The sequence below is a fragment of the Chaetodon auriga genome, chromosome 8 (assembly GCF_051107435.1).
Source record: "Chaetodon auriga isolate fChaAug3 chromosome 8, fChaAug3.hap1, whole genome shotgun sequence".
NCBI classification, from domain to species: domain Eukaryota; kingdom Metazoa; phylum Chordata; class Actinopteri; order Chaetodontiformes; family Chaetodontidae; genus Chaetodon; species Chaetodon auriga.
This window is the reverse complement of record NC_135081.1, coordinates 19,126,817-19,147,434: the sequence shown is the minus strand read 5'-3', so window position 1 is coordinate 19,147,434 and position 20,618 is coordinate 19,126,817. Positions and strand designations below refer to the sequence as shown.

Below are 20,618 nucleotides of genomic sequence, written 5' to 3'. Positions count from 1 at the left end.
CTTGAAGGACCGAACGTCAGCAGTCAGATTTCAGTCTTCTTGGTTGCTCAGGCAGATGTGGTGCAGTCTGGCTGTAATAACACCACTGTGACGGGAGGCCTCAGCCTCCATCAGGGATGCTGAGCAGGGCTGTAGGCATCATCAAAGTATTTGACACACATCCAGTTCTGTTTGCCACCAAGCTCAGCAGGCATGTTTGGCCTGCACACAGCACATGTAAGCCTGCAGTCTACCTGTGTGGACTGAACCAAAGTCTTTGACTTCTTGGCATAGTCATGCTCACTCCCAGGTGGATGCTCAGTGAGTATTATGGTCTGTCACCAGTGGACTTGAGCTCCCTTGGAGACCATGTGACTAGTATTTTTTCTTTCTTGTCTTTTTAGGAGTTGTATATTATGGGATGTATGCTGCTCCTGCTGGAGTATTATGGTCTGCCATGGAGCGCAGGGAGGGGGTGTCACCATGACAACGGGGTTGCTAAGGGGGCTGGGACTTCTAGTGGAAAGGGGAAGGAGTGTGCATGCAATGAGCCTGGTGCATGCATGTCTAGTAGGCTAGTGGTAGTGTACGTGCGTACGTGCGTGCGCTCGCGCGCGTGGTTGGAGGGGGGTGGGGGCAGGCTGAGTATTATGGTCTGTCCGTTGCGAGGTAACTATGCAGAGTCCTGTGTGAGTGTGGGAGGGGGGGATTATTATGGGATGTCTGCCCCCTTTGTGTGTTTGTGAGGATGTTAGCTAAGCTCTGCCTGTAAGGTTGGGGGAGAGAGAAGAGGGGGACGGAGCAACGTGTTTTGGGTCATTTGACGGCTCGTTTTTTTAATTTCGCTGATCATTGGTTCAGCCGGCCTTAATGAATGAACACTAAATGACAACAACTGCCGCACTAACAGCCCGACTTGTATTAATTCTTGCACCGAGAGAGAGCACACCTCGACCCGGGACTATTACACACACTACAGTAAGTTTCTAATGTGTGAAGGTAAGGTTTCCATGCTTAAACTTTTCTTAGGTGTATTGTTTTAACTCGACAGCGAATTTGCCGCTCATACTTGAAATAATGATGGATGCCACACTTAACTTCATTCACTCCTGTGTAGAAAAATACCTGCAAATCAACAACAGATAATGTCAAAGCGTTCACAATCTAGTTATCCAACTTGTTTGAACACGCAGGTGGCCAATTGGATGCAATGTAAATAACAAGGAATAAGCAAGGAATAGCAACCAGCCAAATGCCATTTATTATTATTTATTTTTTTCCAGCACCCACCGCCCCCTCCCTTCCTGGACACCCCCGGTCCATTCTCCAACAGTCCCACGTCATTTTCCCTCCTCCCTCGCCGACCGAGGAGCAAGGTTTAGGGGGGATTAATTCGACCAGCAAGAAATAAAATTAAAACGCTGGGAAAATGTCGGGCAGTGAGGATGAGAGGGAAGACTTTGGAGCCGCGGACGAGCACTCACTTCTTCACGGTAAGCTCGCCTTTTTTCCTCTGAAGAAGGTCCATCTCTGTCACTTGAGCTCGCCGAGGCTAACGTTAGCTTAAGCTAGCCAGGAGTAGTCGGCTCGGGCCGTCCGTCACTCGCCGTCATAGATTAGCTTAGTTAGCTAACTTGTCGAGCAAGTGTTGATAGTTTCGTCGTTCATTTTACAGCCCCTCGTATTCCCCAAACATCACGTGTGTGATCCTGAGTGCGGGCATGAACTGTCAAAGTTTCAAAGACAGAGAACCGATAAGTTTCAACCTGTGCTGTTGTGGCATTCGCGGTGCGTGTGTGTGTGTGCGGGCGTGCACGGACATTTGCCAAGTCGTGCCAGCACGCGGTTTGCTCTTTCCCCCCCTCTGGCCTGCAGCAGTGCCTCCTGTCCGCGTGTACACTGTCCTTTCTGACTAATTAAAGCACGTCACCCGCAGGTGAGGAAGAGCCGGAGGATGCTGTGTCTGACGTAGACGAGGTACCCAAGTCGAAGAAGAAGAAGAAAGCCAAGAAGAGCAGCCGAGAGAGCAGGAGCAGCAAGAGGCAGAGACCCATCAGAGAGGTTAGTTTGCTGTTTTTTCCCCAAACTTTTCATCTCAAAATTGGATTGTTATGGCTGTCGCAGGAAACCCCATGGTATGAGATTTTTGTCAGATTTGACCTGCTAAGTGAAACAATTCTGCAACTGTCAACTCACCACTTGGGGTCACAGCTGGGGGAGTTTATTGGCTGCCTAATGGTGCACACTAAACCAATTACAAGGGACCCCTGTGAGTCATTGGGCTCAGTTTAGGATCCACAGATACACAGGACTTTCACAAAACATCACAAAGTGATCTTCTTTTTGCAGCCACATTCACAGACACATTCACAATGCTCATTTGTGAGACAGGGCACACAGTCCAAAAACCAAAGATAGTAAGTTTGTTATGATATGATGTAGTGCTGCAACGATACGTCGATCAACAGAAAATTAATCATCAACTGTTATATTCAATTCAACATTTTTTAAGGATAAATACCAAACTCCTGTTTCCCTAGTCGGTAACAGTAAACGATTTGACATTTTTGCTTTAACAATGGTGAAAAACATGACTTAATGATTAAAATTGTTCTCAACTAATTCCTGTCAATCGACCCGTCGATTAAGGAACTGATTAGAGGTCAGTCATGCACTGACCAATGCGGCTCCATGGATGACTTTACCACCTCAATAGACTGGTCTAATAATCACTAGAAATCAAATAAAGGATTACACTTAAGTTTATAATTTCTATATAAAGTGTGTAAGTTCCAGTATCTTCTTGTAATTTTCAGAATGGCTTGCATGCTTGCGATGTCTTGCAGGAGTTGCCAGTCAGCTCCCCGGAGCACCTGATTGGAGTAGAAGCAGCAGAGAGAGATGCAGACGAGGGAGGTGTGCGGTCAGAGAGTGAAGGAAGCGACTATGCTCCGGGGAGGAAAAAGAAGAAACGCTCCAGCTCTGCCAAAGATAAGAAGAAAGGAGGTGCGGGAGCAGAGAAAGGAGGCACGTCCAGCTCGAAGAGCAAACGCAAAGATCCCGAACCAGAAGACGATGACGACGATGACGACGATTGCCAGGTAAAGATTCATTCAGACTCACCTGCAGAGTGGATAGTTGAATCCTCTAGCGCAAACATAACAAACTAACCTCCTCCTGGCTGATCTTCTCAATGCCTCTCCTCCCGGCTCAGCCGAAAAGCTCCACCCAGCTGCTGGAGGCCTGGGGCATGAAAGACATTGACCATGTCTTTACTCAGGAAGACTACAGCTCCCTCACTAATTACAAGGCCTTCAGCCAGTTTGTCAGGTGAGAAAACCCCTTTATGTTAACAGTAGATATTATTATTTTTCTTTACCTGATTAAAAAGAGACTCTGCATATATGAAAGTAAAAATAATCACAATTTCTTGTAACTTTCATGTCCTTAGGCCGTTAATCGCAGCTAAGAACCCCAAAATTGCTGTGTCCAAGATGATGACTTTAATGATGGCTAAGTGGAGAGAATTCAGCACCAACAACCCTCTGAAGGTATTGCAGTTATGAACAAGGTTGGAAGTCTGACTTATAATGCACGAGTCTTGTCAGTCATAATCGCTGTCCTCTTGTGAGTTTGACAGTTTCTCACTCTGTGCTGTGTCCCCTTTTAGGGTTGCGCCACTGCCAATGCAGCCCTGGCAGCTGCCAATGTGGCTGCAGCTGTGGAGAGCATGGTGGTGGCAGGGACAGACGGAGGGTCAGAGACAGTTGCTGCTCCTTCACCTGCACCGACTCCTGCCGCTGCTCCTGCACCTGCTGTCCCCCCAGCAGCCCCGGCACCTCCACTCCGCAAGGCCAAGACCAAAGAGGGCAAAGGTAAAGTAGTAGAAATGTGGAGCATGATTACTAGGCTTACCATGATTATGTGTGAGGATCAAGGCAGCTCTGTTAGAACAAAATAGATTTTTTATTATATTGTTGTGTTTATTATATGAAAAGCTGCTGCTGAAATATTTATCTAAATACCTGAATTGTGTCTTGATTCAACTTTAATGTCTGTGTCTTCTCAGGTCCCAACGCACGCAAGAAGTCGAAGCCCACTCCTAAACCTCCACCCAAACCCAAACCCAAGAAGGTGGCTCCACTCAAGATCAAACTAGGGGGCCTTAATAGCAAGAGGAAGCGCTCCTCTGTAAGATACTTCATGCACCACCCTATTTTTCTGTTCTGTAGCTTTTGGCTGGCTTTGATCCTTAAATCTGAATATTCATAATGTACTATATTGTACATTGTCTCACTGTTTCACTGTCAGAGTGATGAAGATGAACCAGATGTTGACAGTGATTTTGATGATGGGAGCTTCTCCGTGTCCGATGGCTCCAACCGCAGCAGCCGCCCCAAGAAGAAACCCAAGAGTGCAAAGAAGAAGAAGAAAGGTTGGCGTGGAAATATTGCTAAAATAAAAATTGTGTTATCGGTGCACCAGTGCTGGGCAGAGATTTAAAACCAGACGGCAGCTTAAGGCAGGAAGTTTTGTTTTGTTGAGTAAGATCAAAGTCTAGGCCGAAGTGAAGGCCACGTACCAGCCTCTGAATCTCATTTCTCTCATTTTCTGTGGACACGTTCTTCCAGTGGAGACGGAGGACGGCGATGGCTATGAGACAGACCACCAGGACTACTGTGAGGTGTGCCAGCAAGGAGGAGAAATCATTCTGTGTGACACCTGTCCCAGAGCTTATCACATGGTCTGTCTGGACCCTGACATGGAGAAAGCACCCGAGGGCAAGTGGAGCTGCCCGCACTGTGTGAGTACCGTAAGCTCACCTCTCAGTGCTGTGAAGGAAGGCCGTTATGTTGTGTGTAAGAGAAGACTGGTCCTGATTCTTGGAGAATGAAACAGCAGGCCAAAAATTACACCTGGCCGTAAAATATGTTGAAGTGCATTACTGGGAAGTTGTGCTGACGGGAGGGTTGATTGTTGGGGAGTGGACTGGGTTAATAGTGATTTTAACAAATTTTTTATGTTCTCTTTGTCCTTTGCTGCCTGCCCCCCCGCCCCCCCCCCCAACCCTTTTACTCATGTTCCTGTCTATCCTCTCCTATTCCCCACCACACGTCTCACCCACCCCCCATCCCCCATTTCCTCTTCTTTTCCCTCCCACTCCCTCCCTCCCTCCCTCCCTCCCTCCACTATGGCTCCACACGCAAACATGCACACGCACGCAATGCCCCCCCCCACTCCTGGCGCTCTTGAAAATCACCCCACACCCCTCCCTTTTTTTCCTTTCATTCCGTTCCGCATACCTTCCCTGCCTGTCTGCCCCTCTCCTCCCCCTCACGCACCACCTCCCTCTGTCTGTAATTCTGCCACCAGGAGAAGGAGGGGATCCAGTGGGAGGCCAGAGATGATCTCTCTGAGGCCGACGGGGAGGATGAGGAGGACAGGCGGGATGAAGGGGTGGAAGAAGAAGACGACCACCACATTGAGTTCTGCCGGGTGTGTAAGGATGGAGGGGAGCTGCTTTGCTGTGACACCTGCCCCTCCTCCTACCACATCCACTGCCTCAACCCTCCTCTCCCTGAAATCCCCAATGGAGAATGGATCTGCCCCCGCTGCAAGGTGAGTGGTGTGCACTGGTGCATGTGAGTCTGCGCGTGCATGTGCTCACGTGGGTGTGCGTGGGGATGCAGATCCCATCTTGTGCACACCTACAGTATTTTATATTAACCATGGCACTGTTTTAGTTTTTATTGTGCTGATTTCTCACGTCCTAAAAAAACATTTATTTCATTTTTTCTCTTATCAGTGGCAAATTGCTTCTGTTCATTAATGAGCATCCTGTCCTAAATTATTTCCTTGCCTTACTTCGTAACAGTGTCCACCGATGAAGGGCAAAGTCCAGAAGGTTTTAACATGGCGATGGGGGGAGCCACCAGCGCCCACGCCTGTCCCTCGGCCTGCTGACCTCCCTGCTGATGCTCCTGATCCCCCACCGATGGCGGGCCGCAGGGAGAGGGAGTTCTTTGTCAAATGGTGCAATATGTCCTACTGGCACTGCTCCTGGGTGCTGGAGCTGCAGGTACCACACGCTTTCTGAAGCTGCATCCACCTGTAGTTCAGAGGATGGATTTTCTGTGCACTTCCCTCCCATACGCAAAAGACACACACTAACTCAATGCTCCTTTCTCCACCTCCCTGCCGCTCCTCCGCAGCTGGAGCTGAACTGCCAGGTGATGTTCCGTAACTACCAGAGGAAAACTGACATGGACGAACCTCCACCTGTGGATTTCGGAGGAGAGGGTGATGATGACAAGAGCACCAAGAGGAAGAACAAGGATCCTCTCTTTGTCCACATGGAGGAGGAGTTTTATCGCTATGGAGTCAAAATGGAGTGGCTAATGATCCACCGCATCCTCAACCACAGGTAGGACACATCATCTCATATGAAATACACATTTCCCCTATAAACAGATTTAAAGATACGTTTAATTTGTGTGGAAGCATCAGACTGAACTTGTATTTTAGTCTTGAAATTGATGAAAGTTATTATTGTGTCTGATGTTGATGCACATTGCTGTAGTTACTAGTTTTAAGATTTTGTGCTTCATTGCTTATAACTCATGAAAATGAGAAATAGTATTGAAAAGTGAAACTAGAAAATCTATCAACATTGCAATATAATTGAACTCCACAAGGAAGACTAATAAAAACATCATGTTGACAAAGACAGTTAATTGTATGCAGACAAAAATGCATGTTTAAGACTTATTCTGGCAGCAGTAGTAGTGCTTTATCATAACTCCATATTTCCTTCACATTTTCTTTTCCATATTAGTGTTGATAAGAAGAACAACGTGCATTACTTGATCAAATGGAGAGATCTGCCCTATGACCAGTCAACCTGGGAGAGCGAAGACATGGACATCCCAGAGTTTGACACCTACAAACAGACATACTGGAATCACAGGTTTGCAGAAATTTACATAATGTCAGCTAATTCATCTTCTTCATGGTTACACAAATGCAGTTTTAAGTATGTTTTTGTTGTTTTTGAAGAGAGTTGATGGTGGGTGAGGAGGGCAGGCCTGGGAAGAAGCTGAAGAAGGCAGTCAAAGTCAAGAAGGCAGAGCGACCACCTGCTAATCCAGTTGTAGATGTAAGTATTTTCAAACTTTGTACCTAAAAAAACAACACAGCCTTCATGTGAACCTGATTCTGCCATATATCATTTTTGCAACAGTCAAGTGGATTATTAATGATAAAATGAAGCATTGCTGTCAAGCCTATTCCCTTGGCAGAATAAAAGTAGCCTGAATTAGGACAGATGTGGGATTGATATTCTTCTTGGTTTCTTGCTTCCAGCCCACCATCAAGTTTGATCGGCAGCCCGACTATCTGGACAGCACAGGAGGCACTCTGCATCCCTACCAGCTGGAGGGGTTGAACTGGCTGAGGTTTTCTTGGGCTCAGGCCACAGACACAATCCTGGCTGATGAAATGGGTTTAGGCAAGACTGTGCAGACTGCTGTCTTCCTCTACTCATTGTACAAGGAGGTAAGAACCGTGTGTATGATTGCTTTTCTTAGTTATTTACTTTTGTGTAATTCTTAAGGCGAAAGCTTAATGTAAGCCTATTTATGCTGAAATGTAAAATATAAAATGAAATACAATGTATTTCCTGCAAGTTCCTGTCCCTGTTTTGTCCAGTCTGCCCTCCCCTGTCAGTCAGTGTTAGTGGGTTGGGTTTCAGACATGTGACACACAGTAACTCTGTCCATTAAAGGGGATGAGTTCCAAGTAAGGAACTCTATCCTAAAGGCAGGGCAAGACAGATGCAGCTGTTTACATATGTTGTAGTTTATCTAATAAACTGCTGCTGTGGATCAGCAGGTAGCCTGGGTAGCTACTGATCACAGGGTTGGCCGTTCGATCCACAAGGCAAGAACCCCAAATTGCCCCAGATTGAAAGGCCAGCACCTGTAAAGCTCTTTAGATAGAAGTGCTGTCTATATATAACATCTTTCCATGTTCATGCTGATTTTGTCTTCCTGTTTATAGGGTCACTCCAAAGGTCCCTTCCTGGTTAGCGCTCCCCTGTCCACCATCATTAACTGGGAAAGAGAGTTTGAGATGTGGGCCCCTGACATGTACGTGGTGACCTACGTAGGGGACAAAGACAGCAGGGCTGTCATCAGAGAAAACGAGTTCTCCTTTGAGGGAAATGCCATCCGAGGAGGGAAAAAAGCATCCAAGATGAAGGTAAGGACAAAGTAGCAAAAAGGATGACATCAAAAGAGAACATTGAAGGGAGTGAAGAAGGAGGTTGAATTGGTGCCCTGCATTATAACACTTGCTGTCCTGCACTGTATTAATAGCTGCAGTGGTAGGAATTTACATAACAAAAATGCAAACGCTGCCAAATTCTTCAAACTTTGAACAAGAAGTTTTGGTTTGTGGTACCATATATTACCAGTGGAAACACTTGCTTGCTGCCTTAATGTTTCTGTGCCTCCTTCGTTCATCGTTTGGCTGCTCAACTAATGTCCTTCTCTCTCTGTCCTTTACAGAAAGACTCACCGGTCAAGTTCCACGTCCTGCTGACATCCTATGAGTTGATTACCATTGATCAGGCTGTGCTGGGCTCCATTGAGTGGGCCTGTCTGGTTGTGGACGAGGCTCACAGACTCAAAAACAACCAGTCCAAGGTGAAAACAGAATACTTTTTACAAGTGGTTGTTTGTCCAGTTATTCTGATCAAAAATGAGTTTGTGGATGAATCACTGCTGTGTTGCACATGATAATGCTAGCTACTGCTTCTTGCTGTATTTTTATTCCTCTTATTATTAATCACAATGCCCATAATCTAATGTTTTTTTTTGTCCCTTCTTAGTTCTTCCGAGTGCTGAACAACTACCCGTTGCAGCACAAGCTGCTGCTAACTGGCACTCCTCTTCAGAACAACCTGGAGGAGCTCTTCCACTTGCTGAACTTCCTGACGCCAGAGAGATTCAAGTGAGTAGCCCCACATGTGGCCATAGCATGTGTGGCTGTATTGCAGATGCGAAGAAAACACCAACACTGACCCTGTATTTATGTATTTCTTTCTCTTTTTCTCTTCAGCAACCTGGAAGGGTTTCTGGAGGAGTTTGCAGACATTGCCAAAGAGGACCAGATCAAGAAGCTCCATGACATGCTGGGACCACACATGCTCAGGAGGCTGAAGGCTGATGTTTTCAAACACATGCCTTCAAAGACCGAGCTCATTGTTAGAGTGGAGCTGAGCCCCATGCAGAAGTAAGCTAAGAGACGATGTGTGGCGATATCTTTTAACAGTTGTTAAGCGTGCACTCATGAAATTAAAGCAGGCTACATACGGTATTGAAGACGGGATGGATGGACATTATTCATTTCTATAAGTTCTGAGTAATGCAGGGTATAAAATCTGACTTCTGAACACTTGTAAAGTATATTTTCTTTTCTCTGATCTCTCTTTTTCTTTGTTTTAACCCAGGAAATACTACAAGTTCATCCTGACACGTAACTTTGAGGCCCTGAACACTCGCGGAGGAGGAAACCAAGTCTCTCTGCTCAACGTGGTGATGGACCTGAAGAAGTGCTGCAATCACCCCTACCTCTTTCCTGCAGCAGCCACAGTAGGATCCAAGTCTTTTTACACAATTCATCTCTAAAGTTTCCTCTGGAGGTGCATGTTGTGTCGTAGCTCTTAACGATGTCTGTTTATTGAAACACGCAGTCAGTTTATTCAGATTTCTCTTCTGGATTGTAGGAGGCCCCGAAGCTTCCAAATGGCATGTATGAGGGCAATGCTCTGACCAAGTCTTCAGGAAAACTGATGCTGCTCCAGAAGATGATGAAGAAGCTGAAGGAGGGGGGCCACAGGGTTCTGGTCTTCTCCCAGATGACCAAAATGCTGGACCTGCTGGAGGACTTCCTGGAGAATGAAGGCTACAAATATGAAAGAATTGATGGAGGAGTCACTGGCAACTTGAGACAGGAAGCCATCGACCGCTTTAATGGTGGGACATATACGTACATATACTGTTTATTTTGCTTAAAAACAGCTGCTGTGTTATGCTATCAGTGCTCTAACTTTCCTTCTCTCTATGCTTCTTTTTCTGTTGTTCATCTGAACAGCTCCCGGTGCCCCTCAGTTTGCTTTCCTCCTCTCTACCAGAGCTGGTGGTTTGGGCATCAATCTGGCCTCTGCTGACACCGTCATCATCTATGACTCTGACTGGAACCCCCACAATGACATCCAGGTTTGCAAACCCCAGCCGTAACCTAGCATCCATGTCAGCATGTTTGTTTGTCTGGATGATTTGGTGATTATGTTGTTTGTGCTCTATAGGCTTTCAGCAGAGCTCACCGTATCGGCCAGAACAGGAAAGTGATGATTTATCGCTTTGTTACCAAAGCGTCAGTGGAGGAGAGGATCACTCAGGTCTGCTGAGAAGAACACTGCAGGAACTTTCACATCAACCATGTCAGGATGTTGTGGTCACCCGCTCACTGCTTGTTTGTCTTTCACCTTCTTCCTTCTACCAGGTGGCGAAGAAGAAGATGATGCTCACCCATCTTGTGGTGAGACCTGGTCTCGGCTCCAAGACGGGCTCCATGTCCAAACAGGAGCTCGATGACATCCTCAAGTTTGGAACTGAAGAGCTGTTCAAGGATGAAGTCGGAGAAGGTGAGTCGACTTTAACCCGCTGCCAGATTGATCTATTGTCAATCATTTACTTTATCTGGATTTTTACTATAAACATTTTTCAAACATTAAAAAAGCAGCTAGATAATTTTAGAGTGTTGTAAAAACAAGAGGTGCTACAATTTGTAAATCAGTGTTTCCCTGTATGCAGCGGTGCACAGCTGCTAAATGATTAGCACTGCTGCTATTTAAAAAATCTCCCCAGAACACAATAATTTTATAATTTTGCTATCTTAAGCATCTGTCTATCTACTTGAAGCAGCCACAGTTGGACTGAGCGAGAATTAGAAATGGAGCACCCCCCCACACACACACACACACACATCGCCACTGTTTAGCAGTCTGTTATTACTTATTGTTTGTTTGAAAGTGCTGCAGAATGCAATGAAGGCCTCGGTACCTACCTATTTGAGTGAAGTTGAGTGAAGATGTAGAGATGACAGGGAACACTCCTCGCCCCACTCCTCTTTATCAAATGGAGTACCATCTTTGTTTTTATGGAAAGTCTGTTATTTAGCAGTCTGTTTAGTCTCTTATCCTCTAACATGGAGTCTGCCAGGTTGCACCACCATATTTCTACAGTAGCCCAGAATGGACAAATCAAACAGTAGCCTTTTGTGTTTTTCATGAGTTTCATGGCCACTGTAGGTTCTCCTACATGCTGGGAAAGGGAGGGCTATGCAGTTATTTGCAATCTATAACCTCACTCTAGATGCCACCAAATCCTGCACATTGGTCCTTTATGGACCACTAAACGCTGTTATCCAAAAATATTAAATCCTACACTGTGCCAACTCACACACACACACAGGAAGCGATGAGTTCGCCATTCCCATTAGGCACATCAATAATCTCCACCAATTGGAGATAGAGGCTGAAAATGGGGAGAGACTGAGGTGGAAAGACCACTCTACCACTGGGATGCCTGATGTCTGATCTGACAGATGTTACAGGGAATAACTGTAGCCCCTTTCTGTTTGACTTATTCTGCCTTCAGGGGACAACAAGGAGGATGACAGCAGTGTGATCCACTACGATGACCAAGCAATTGACCGTTTGCTAGACAGGAACCAGGATGCCACAGACGACACTGAGCTCCAGAGCATGAACGAGTACCTCAGCTCCTTTAAAGTAGCCCAGTATGTGGTCAAAGACGAAGACGATGAGGTATGATGGCCTACGAAATGTGTCTCTATGAATGTATGACTTAATACAAGTTAATTGTGTTGGTTCAGCTTTTTGACACCTTGGTAGGGGATGTCTGTCAAAAAGGTCCGACAGCTTTGGACTAGACCTGACATTGTTATTCAACTTTAACGAGACACGTTTTTATGTTCATTCTCATAATAATTACTCTGCTCTTTCGTTGAGGAGGAGGAGGTGGAAAGGGAGGTGATCAAGCAGGAGGAAAGTGTTGATCCTGATTACTGGGAGAAGCTGCTCCGTCACCATTATGAGCAGCAGCAGGAGGATCTCGCCCGAAATCTGGGCAAAGGCAAAAGAACTCGAAAGCCAGTCAACTACAATGACGGCTCCCAGGAGGACCGAGGTATTAGACAGGGTACAGAACAATATATAATGCAACCTCTTCTTGTGCTGTGCGGTGGTGTTGGCGGACTTGTGTTTGTGTGGTGTTGGTGTAACGTAGGACAGCTAGTGAGTGCATGGCATGAAGTTTTTGTTTTGTGGCTTGAGATTGGCTGTAGAAACATGTTAGTTGTGTGCTGTGTTTGAAGCATGTTTAAAACAATTAGAATCCATCGACAAGGAGCAGGAGCAGATCGGCATCAGACCCGCAGTAGGTACAGAGTTTGCTGAGTGACTTAAAAAAAAAAAAAACATAATGGCGGGACTCCTTTCTAAGCCCAAAGCAACCAGCCACTGCTTTTGTAATGAATGTAGCCTTTGGGCTCTTAACGAGGCTTTGCTCAAATCTCCTTTAACGTCAGATTTGTAAAGATTCAGTAATATTTCACAAAAAAATTGCAATACTGCTGCATGTTTATATTTGCTCTAAAAGTCGAGCAATAAAGTAATGTTAAAGTTTACTGATGAAAACCCAGAATGAGATCGAACAATACTAAACAGTCTCCCTCATCAGCCCCTTTGGCCCACTTTATACAGACTCATGACAGCCAAGTGAAGACAGGATAACAAAGACAGCAGCAGCAGACGGTTTAAAGATATTTCTATCTTAAAATATTTACCTGAAAAAAAATCAAACAGATTCTTAGTCACTGTGTGTTATGTGTGTTATGTTGAATGTTGTACCTTGTGATTTTTTTTTTTTTCATACTGTGAGTTATTTGTAATTGGGCAGAGAACGCATGCGAGCCAGAAGTCACTGTGGTTTCAGACCAAAGGAGGCAAACAACAGTCAGAATTGAATTCATATATGTTAAGAATAAGTTCTGCCTTTCTATGTGTTTTGTTGTACGTTCAGTTCAGTCTCAGCACATCAGTTATGCTGGATTTTAATGATAAAACTATTCCCATGTTGATTTCTGATTATTTGGAAAAATGTAGTGCTGAAGCAGTGGCTCCCCCTCCTGGCTAAAAGTCTGGCTGGCATGAATTTAAACAGGCTGCAGCTCCACGAGGAGTTTGGATGCACATTATCTCCTCTCTCAGTAAGATTCTGTCCAGCTAATGAAGAGTTTTCTCCCCCCTCCCCCCTCTGTCTGTGCTCCCTTTAGACTGGCAGGAGGATCAGTCTGATAACCAATCGGACTACTCGGTGGCCTCGGAGGAGGGTGACGAGGACTTTGACGAGCGAAGTGAAGGTAAGGCCTGCTGTTCTCATCACTGCTGTTAAGAGAGGAGGTACTGGTAAGACAGACTGTGAATACACCCGCTCTTAGCCTACGAGAAGATGGACATGGTTCCATTGAGATTTGGTCCCAACAAAGCTTGAGACACGGCTGTCCACCTTCCTGTTAACAAGGAATCTCCACTGTTTGAGGCACAGTTTTTTTTTCCACTAACATCCTTCAAACCACCTCTGCAGATGCCTGTTCACATTAAGAGGACAGCTATGAAACCCTCATCGACAACCTCAACAGCTCAGTTGTTACTGCATCATCTGCATTAAGCGTACAGGGGCGAGAAAGGACGGAGAGAAAGAGAAAAAGGAGGAAAAGAGAAGGAAAAAGGCAAAGAATCAGGAAAAGAACAGTGAAATCAGCAGTGTCTGCTCGCACTTGAAAGAGATAACTGTTGATGAAGTTCTTGTGAAATGCACTTTGTTTTGCATATTTGCACATTTGTGTCAGGACTGTTTTAGGACAGATTATTTTCTTTCCATATTCTGCAGTTCCTTTATGAGCACACAACAATGTACGTATTTTGATTTAGTGTTATTTTGGTTTGACTTAATTATGGCCCTGTTTCATTAAATGTTCTGTACCACAACACTGCTTTCAGTTGTTAATGTTTTGAAAGCTTTATGCTTCAAGAAGAAGCATTTAGTGTAGAAGTGCTGACAGGTTGTGAGGAGGGACAGCTTCAGGATCAGAGTGTGCCGCGATGAGCTGTAAGTGGATCATCTTCACAGAGCGACTTTAGGATGTTAAGAGCACACACGACAATGCATCATTGGCTTTTTTACTTTTAACCTTCATTCAGTGAAACTGCCTTTAATGAGTCTCAGATGGACTAACTGTGTGCATTTCATTTTTAGCGAATGCCCGCAGACCAAATCGTAAGGGGCTGAGGAACGATCGGGACAAACCTCTGCCTCCACTGTTGGCCAGAGTGGGCGGGAACATCGAGGTGAGATCCTACAGATGACGAATGAGTGACTGGGATAAATGGCTTGAAATTTGACTGTTTATTGAGTATCATCACTGTACTTTCTATTATTTCTTTAAAGCACGTAATTTGCAAACATCTTGACCTTTTTTTTGTTTTACCTGTCAGGTTTTGGGCTTCAATGCACGACAGAGGAAGGCTTTCCTGAACGCAGTGATGCGTTATGGGATGCCTCCCCAGGATGCTTTCACCAACCAGTGGCTGGTCAGGGACCTCCGAGGGAAGTCTGAGAAAGAATTCAAGTGAGTCTCAATGCGACAAATTCAACCTCAGTACTTTTTTGGTACTGTGACATAAAATGTTTTTGTAGCACAGAATATTGTAAACTGATTTAAATCTCCCTTTAACGCTTTTTAGCATTCGTGAGTTGTTTTGTTTGATTTGCAGTGTGTTTTCTTTGCCTTTTTCTGGGAGATTTTGATGTTTTCCAAATGTGCTTTCGATGACATCCCTCCATCTTCTTCTTAACCCGTGTTCACAGGGCCTATGTGTCTCTGTTCATGCGTCACCTTTGTGAACCGGGGGCTGATGGAGCTGAGACCTTCGCGGACGGTGTCCCACGCGAGGGTCTGTCAAGGCAGCACGTGCTCACCCGTATTGGTGTGATGTCACTTATAAGGAAAAAGGTATGATTTACCAGTTAGAAAAGAAACTGTACAAAATATGTTGAAATAATATAAGTATTTAATGACTTACGGGCTGATGGGTTCACGTGTTGACTAACAGGTGCAGGAGTTTGAGCATGTGAACGGTCAGTGGTCAATGCCCTGGATGGCAGAGCTGGAGGAGAACAAACGGGCTGCAGCTTTGGCTGCTGGAGAAGACCCAAAGACTCCATCTACTGGAACCCCTGCAGACACGCAGCCCAACACTCCTGTCCCAGGTACACACATACACACACACACACACACACACTTCACACTTGATTTTTTATTATTAACTTAAAATCTAAAATTCCCTGTGATTTCCTACAATTTAGAAAATTTACTGGCATGCATTTCCTTTTACTCTGTGCTCTAACCCCAGCACGACATGCTTTGCCTCAACTTTTACCCAAACTGAAACTTAAAATAAACTTTAACTTTAAATTTAAATAATTATAATCATACCCCTGGAAGTTGTGAACAGTTGCACTGAAAGATATTTTGTTATCATTTAATAGTATTTCTCTGACTGTCAGGATTCACTGGCCAGAAAAACATGAAACAAGTGATAACAGGCCATGAGACACACTTTTTTTTTTCCTTATTCCACCATTAAGCCTCAGAGACAGAATATAAATACAGTCTTTGCATACCTGTTGTTGACATGCATGTTCTGTTTTTTCAGAGGATTTGTCTAAATCGGACGACAAGGAAGACATGAAGAAGGAGGTTGAGGATGGCAAAGGAGCCAAGAAGGCAGATGATCCGGAGGTAAATTCTGCTTTTATATTCATCCCATTTTTCTTGTACAGTCTTAATAAGTTTTGAGCAGTAACGTTATACCTGACTCAGCAGATATTTTTAATTTGAAACTGGCTACCCCCTCTCTCCCATAGATTATTGAAATCCCAGATGAGTCTGAAAAATCCCCCGTCCTTGAAAAGAAAGAAGGAGAGGTAGACCCCACTATGGCGAAGGAGGAGAAAGAGAAGGAGGCAGGAAATGGAGATGAAGGGAAGGAGAAGGAGGATGAAGATGCAAACAAGGAGAAGGAAGAGAAGGACAAGACTTCAGAGGTGGAGAAGGATACTCCTGCTGAGGTCAAGGGTGAAGGTTCGGAGGGCAAGGCGGATTCAGAGGAGGACAAGACTAAAGGTGAGGCAGCTGTTCAAACTGTTGTCCACTTTGTCCTTTTCCCTGTTCATTCTGTTCCTCTAACAGTGCTTCTCTTGCTTCAGCTGAGGAGGGAAAAGATGAGAAGATGGACACCAGTTCACCAACAGAGGAGATGAAAGGTGCAAACATGTCAACACGCACGCACACTTTGCACTGAAAGTACAAAAGTAAACTCAGATGGAGACATAAGGCAAAGCTAAATGTCTAAACGTAAATAGACTCGACAAACTTTCAACCGTTGACTTTCACTCATGTCTACATAATGAATCCTAAACTTTGCTGCTGACATGTTTCTGTTGTTTCCCCACAGAGCAAAAAGAGGAGAAGGACGCCGTGAAAACAGACGAATCTGGCAAATTGCAGAACGGAGAGAACACCAAAGAGGGAACAACAGCTGCGCCGGTGGTTAACGTCAGTGAAGAGAAGAAAAAAGACACCAAGCAGAGGTTCATGTTCAACATCGCTGACGGCGGATTCACAGGTGGACCAAGTCGCACACAGACGCGTTTTTTCATCGCCTTTTTCGTCTGTCGTTTGTGTGTGTTTTGACCCGTCTGTCCTCCCTCCCAGAGCTCCACTCTCTGTGGCAGAATGAAGAGAGGGCAGCCACCGTCACCAAGAAGACCTTTGAGATTTGGCACCGTCGCCATGACTACTGGCTGCTGGCTGGCATCATACAGTATCCTTTCAAACTGACAATTTGTTAGAGGCACAGATCCAGAAAACAGCTGTTTTCCTGTCACGTTAGAGCTGAAATGACTAGTCGACTGATTCGTGAGTTGGTTGTCAATGTGTGTGTGTTATCATTAGCTGCCGTTATGAAGCACACCAAGGCCATGCTGCATTTTCACTCACATTTTCACTCATTTGTTTCTTCTTTTATGGCAAAAGAGACAGTTAACTTAAATATTTACGGTTAGGAATATTTTGTAGTGCGCAGCTTTACTTGCTGACGTCTTAAAGTGTCATGCCTACACAATAATCAGCAGTTATCGTCCTTAAAACCTGTTTGAGAAAACGGCATACTATAATCCTCAGACCCCCGCAAGACAATAATGTTGTTACACTTGACCTCTGCGCCTCTCAGACACGGCTACGCTCGGTGGCAGGATGTGCAGAACGATGTGAGGTTTGCCATCCTCAATGAGCCCTTCAAAGGGGAGATGAGCAGAGGAAACTTCCTGGAGATCAAGAACAAGTTTCTGGCCCGCAGGTTCAAGGTGAACTGAGCGTGCTCACTGTTCTCACACCTTTCCCCTGAGCGTGTGTGTGTTTCTGCCTGTCTGCGTTTCTATCATACCTCACCGGGCGTGTTGTGCGTCTGTGTTTCCTGTGTAGTTGCTGGAGCAGGCTTTGGTGATCGAGGAGCAGTTGCGCAGGGCGGCTTACCTGAACATGACAGAGGACCCGTCCCACCCCTCCATGGCCCTCAACACTCGCTTCAGTGAGGTGGAGTGTCTCGCCGAGTCCCACCAGCACCTCAGCAAGGAGTCCATGTCTGGAAACAAGCCTGCCAATGCAGTACTACATAAAGGTAAAACATAGGGAAGACTAAAAGGGACAGGTATAGGTTCTTATGGACCTGGAAAACATACTTGTTGTTGGGTTGCAGCAGTGTGAGATTTCACAGTGTGATAACTGTGTTAGAAAATAGCACAGTTTAAATATTTTACAACACTTACATGGAATAATTCATTTGTGTACATAAACAAATGTGTATGGTTTGATCACTGTTATATTTCATATGACTGTGCAACCTTCGTTTTTTCAAATCTTGGCAGGAGAATAGTTTTAGATATTCTGTGCTGTCATCTCACAGTAATATTCATTTAGCTTGAATTTTACAGTCAGTCATGACAGTACCAGGAGAAGAGAAAAGGGAGCTAGTATGTGAACATAAATGTTTGAATTTATGGGCCCTAATTGTGGCTGCTAACGTAACCATCAACAAACAGCAGCTTCCATGTTTGAGCAAGGACAACTTCTCATTACCTATTCAGGAAGTAAACTGTGCAACCACCCGGTACAATCCAAAACACCAACATCTTCACTTCACAATAATATGAAACTGAGAAAAGCAGGAAGTAATCACATCTGAGAAGCTGGAACCACCAAATGTTGCTTGGAAAATGACAAATGATTAGGCAAAGTAGATGCAGATTAATAAATGCTTTACAGCTTTGTAGACTGCTGTTGTTAGCCTGCTAGCCATGTTAGCCGCTATAGTTCAGGTCTACAGTCCTGTCCACACTATTTCCTGTCCCCTCCTCCTCTTTGCCACTCCACCAGAAACTGGTCGGACTGCATCTTAATGCTAAAATATGATGATATCGAGTCCTTAAATTTCACCAGACAAACTCACTAAAACCCTCAAACAATTCTTCCTTTGGATTGTCGCGGTGGTGCTCATAGCTCATTTACGTGTTGTATACCAGTTCTCAAACAGCTCGAGGAACTCCTGAGCGACATGAAGGCTGACGTCACACGTCTCCCGGCCACCATCGCCAGGATACCCCCTGTCGCTGTGCGGCTGCAAATGTCAGAGAGAAACATCCTCAGCCGACTGGCCAGCCGGGGCCCCGAGGTCACGGCTCAGAACCAATCACAGACCTCACAACAGATGCAGGTGCCGCGCTGACCAGTCACCTCGCACGTTTCACTCTTACTGACTGAGGCCAGCCTTCACCTCACCGCCATGTAGCAGACGTCCTCCCCTTCAACCACCATGTACAGCACAGTCAGGTTAGTCCTCCTCGTTCTGCACCCACAACCCATCTCTGGACTCAGAAGAGCATCAGGTGCGCTGCTGGACTTTGATTTGGAAAGACTGTCGATGTAGGATGGGAGCGAATGGAAGAATCACTTCTTTCTGTGACAGACTAGAGACGAGTCTTTCTCCTCCACTGGGATTCAGATGTAACTCCTGTAACCTGAGCACTGTCGAACTGCGGGAAGCTCCACCGACCTGTCCTGGTCTGTCTTCACAGCAGGGTCAAACGTGTGTTTGTAATTATATGTAACATGAAGCTGAAGAAGCTAGACAGGAGAGGAAGCAGCATGTTTGGAGTATACTGGTGCTTTGTAGTAATTTTTTGGATTATTAAAGAATTCAAGGGATTTTATTGTGCTCATTTTCACCTTTAGAAAATTGTGAAACTTTTTTTTTTTTTTTTAAAGTAATTCAGCTCTAAATGTCCTCACCTGTATATGTGTGTGTAGAGGGAGAGTGTGTGCGAGTTTCCTGTATGTATGTATGTATAAAATAGGGCATATTAATGTGCACCTCTACTGCAGAATGCCCCTGACAATGAGAAACTGTTACTGTCACTTTTCTATCAGCCAGTCAGATCTGTTACCTCCTCCTGCGTCATTTCACTCCATCCCAAACCTCCACCTCTCTCGTCGGGTGACCCGATCCAGGATCAGCTGTCTGTGCTCACACCCCAGCCAGCACCTAGACATTCCTAACTACACCACAGATTTGCTCCCTGGAAACTCACCCGTGTTTGCCCGAAATACAGACATGCAATAGCTCCACAGCTTTTAGGTACATGGGATGGCTCTGAGAATGATAGCAATCTTAAATTAATTTAATTTCTTACTGTCCGTTGTTACGTTGTTTTACATTGTTGAATATTATTACCACCTCGTTGTTTTTATCATTGCTGTTTGTTTTTATGGACTACATTAAAAAGTCAGCAGTTTTTCAAGGTTTTTGTCAGTTTTTTTGAAGCAGTTCTGAGCTTATGTTTTGTCACATTGGCGTCATGGCCCTGCAGATGATAGTGGGAGTTAACGTGCATGCTAGTGTCCTGGTTACCATCAGGATTTTGGACTATCCTGGTTATATTTCGTGCACGTAAGCACCTTATCCTGATTTTGAGAAACCTGGATTTACTACCTGGAGTACGCTGATCCAGGTTTCTGAACCATCTCATAGTGGCTGAAGTGGAGAGAAATCAAGACTCACCTGCAGACACATGAACAGAAACCCAGATACAGTGATGTTCATGGACACAGGGATCTGAATAACCATATCCCAAATATAATCATTAACATGATAAGGCTCAAAACCACCATACTAATGCACACACTCAATTTAACACTTAAGTGTTTGACCAATTATCTGCTAAACTAATTAAAATCCCATCAGCATCAGCTGCAAATTAGCAATTGTTAGCATGCTATCATGCAAAACTAAGATGGTGAACATGATAAACATCATGCCTGCTAAACACATTATCAGTGTGAGCATGTTAGCATGCATGTAGCATTTAGCTGAA

The 20,618-nt window shown here is 45.0% G+C and overlaps 1 protein-coding gene across 4 annotated transcripts; it reads left to right on the top strand.

Moving 5' to 3' along the window:
• Positions 1-721: 721 nt before the first annotated feature.
• Positions 722-20,039, top strand: chd4b (chromodomain helicase DNA binding protein 4b). Of its 4 annotated transcripts, none has more exons than XM_076736712.1 (40): positions 722-957; positions 1,263-1,472; positions 1,916-2,040; positions 2,826-3,080; positions 3,194-3,309; positions 3,431-3,530; positions 3,650-3,854; positions 4,049-4,170; positions 4,291-4,414; positions 4,611-4,783; positions 5,353-5,598; positions 5,855-6,058; positions 6,192-6,403; positions 6,815-6,946; positions 7,036-7,135; positions 7,342-7,533; positions 8,038-8,238; positions 8,547-8,684; positions 8,870-8,991; positions 9,100-9,273; positions 9,491-9,632; positions 9,767-10,016; positions 10,135-10,259; positions 10,349-10,441; positions 10,546-10,687; positions 11,703-11,872; positions 12,080-12,254; positions 13,402-13,488; positions 14,385-14,476; positions 14,624-14,757; positions 14,997-15,141; positions 15,242-15,398; positions 15,845-15,930; positions 16,056-16,314; positions 16,398-16,454; positions 16,646-16,816; positions 16,906-17,014; positions 17,423-17,555; positions 17,674-17,869; positions 18,771-20,039. In XM_076736712.1, exons 2-40 carry the CDS (start codon positions 1,409-1,411, stop codon positions 18,971-18,973), a joined length of 5,931 nt encoding a protein of 1,976 aa, XP_076592827.1. In that variant the 5' UTR covers positions 722-957; positions 1,263-1,408; the 3' UTR covers positions 18,974-20,039. The 4 variants fall into 4 exon arrangements, with proteins under 4 accessions (XP_076592827.1, XP_076592824.1, XP_076592825.1 ...); XM_076736709.1 differs by having other exon boundaries at positions 12,080-12,266; XM_076736710.1 differs by having other exon boundaries at positions 12,077-12,254.
• The last annotated feature ends 579 nt before the right edge of the window (positions 20,040-20,618 follow it).

Coding starts and splice junctions, on each gene's coding strand:
- chd4b (XM_076736708.1), top strand. CDS start 1,409: ATGTCGGGCAGTGAGGATGAGAGGGAAGACTTTGGAGCCGCGGACGAG. Junction 10,442..10,545: donor TGGAGGAGAGGATCACTCAG/GTCTGCTGAGAA, acceptor TCCTTCTACCAG/GTGGCGAAGAAGAAGATGAT. Junction 12,267..13,401: donor GGACCGAGGTATTAGACAGG/GTACAGAACAAT, acceptor TGCTCCCTTTAG/ACTGGCAGGAGGATCAGTCT.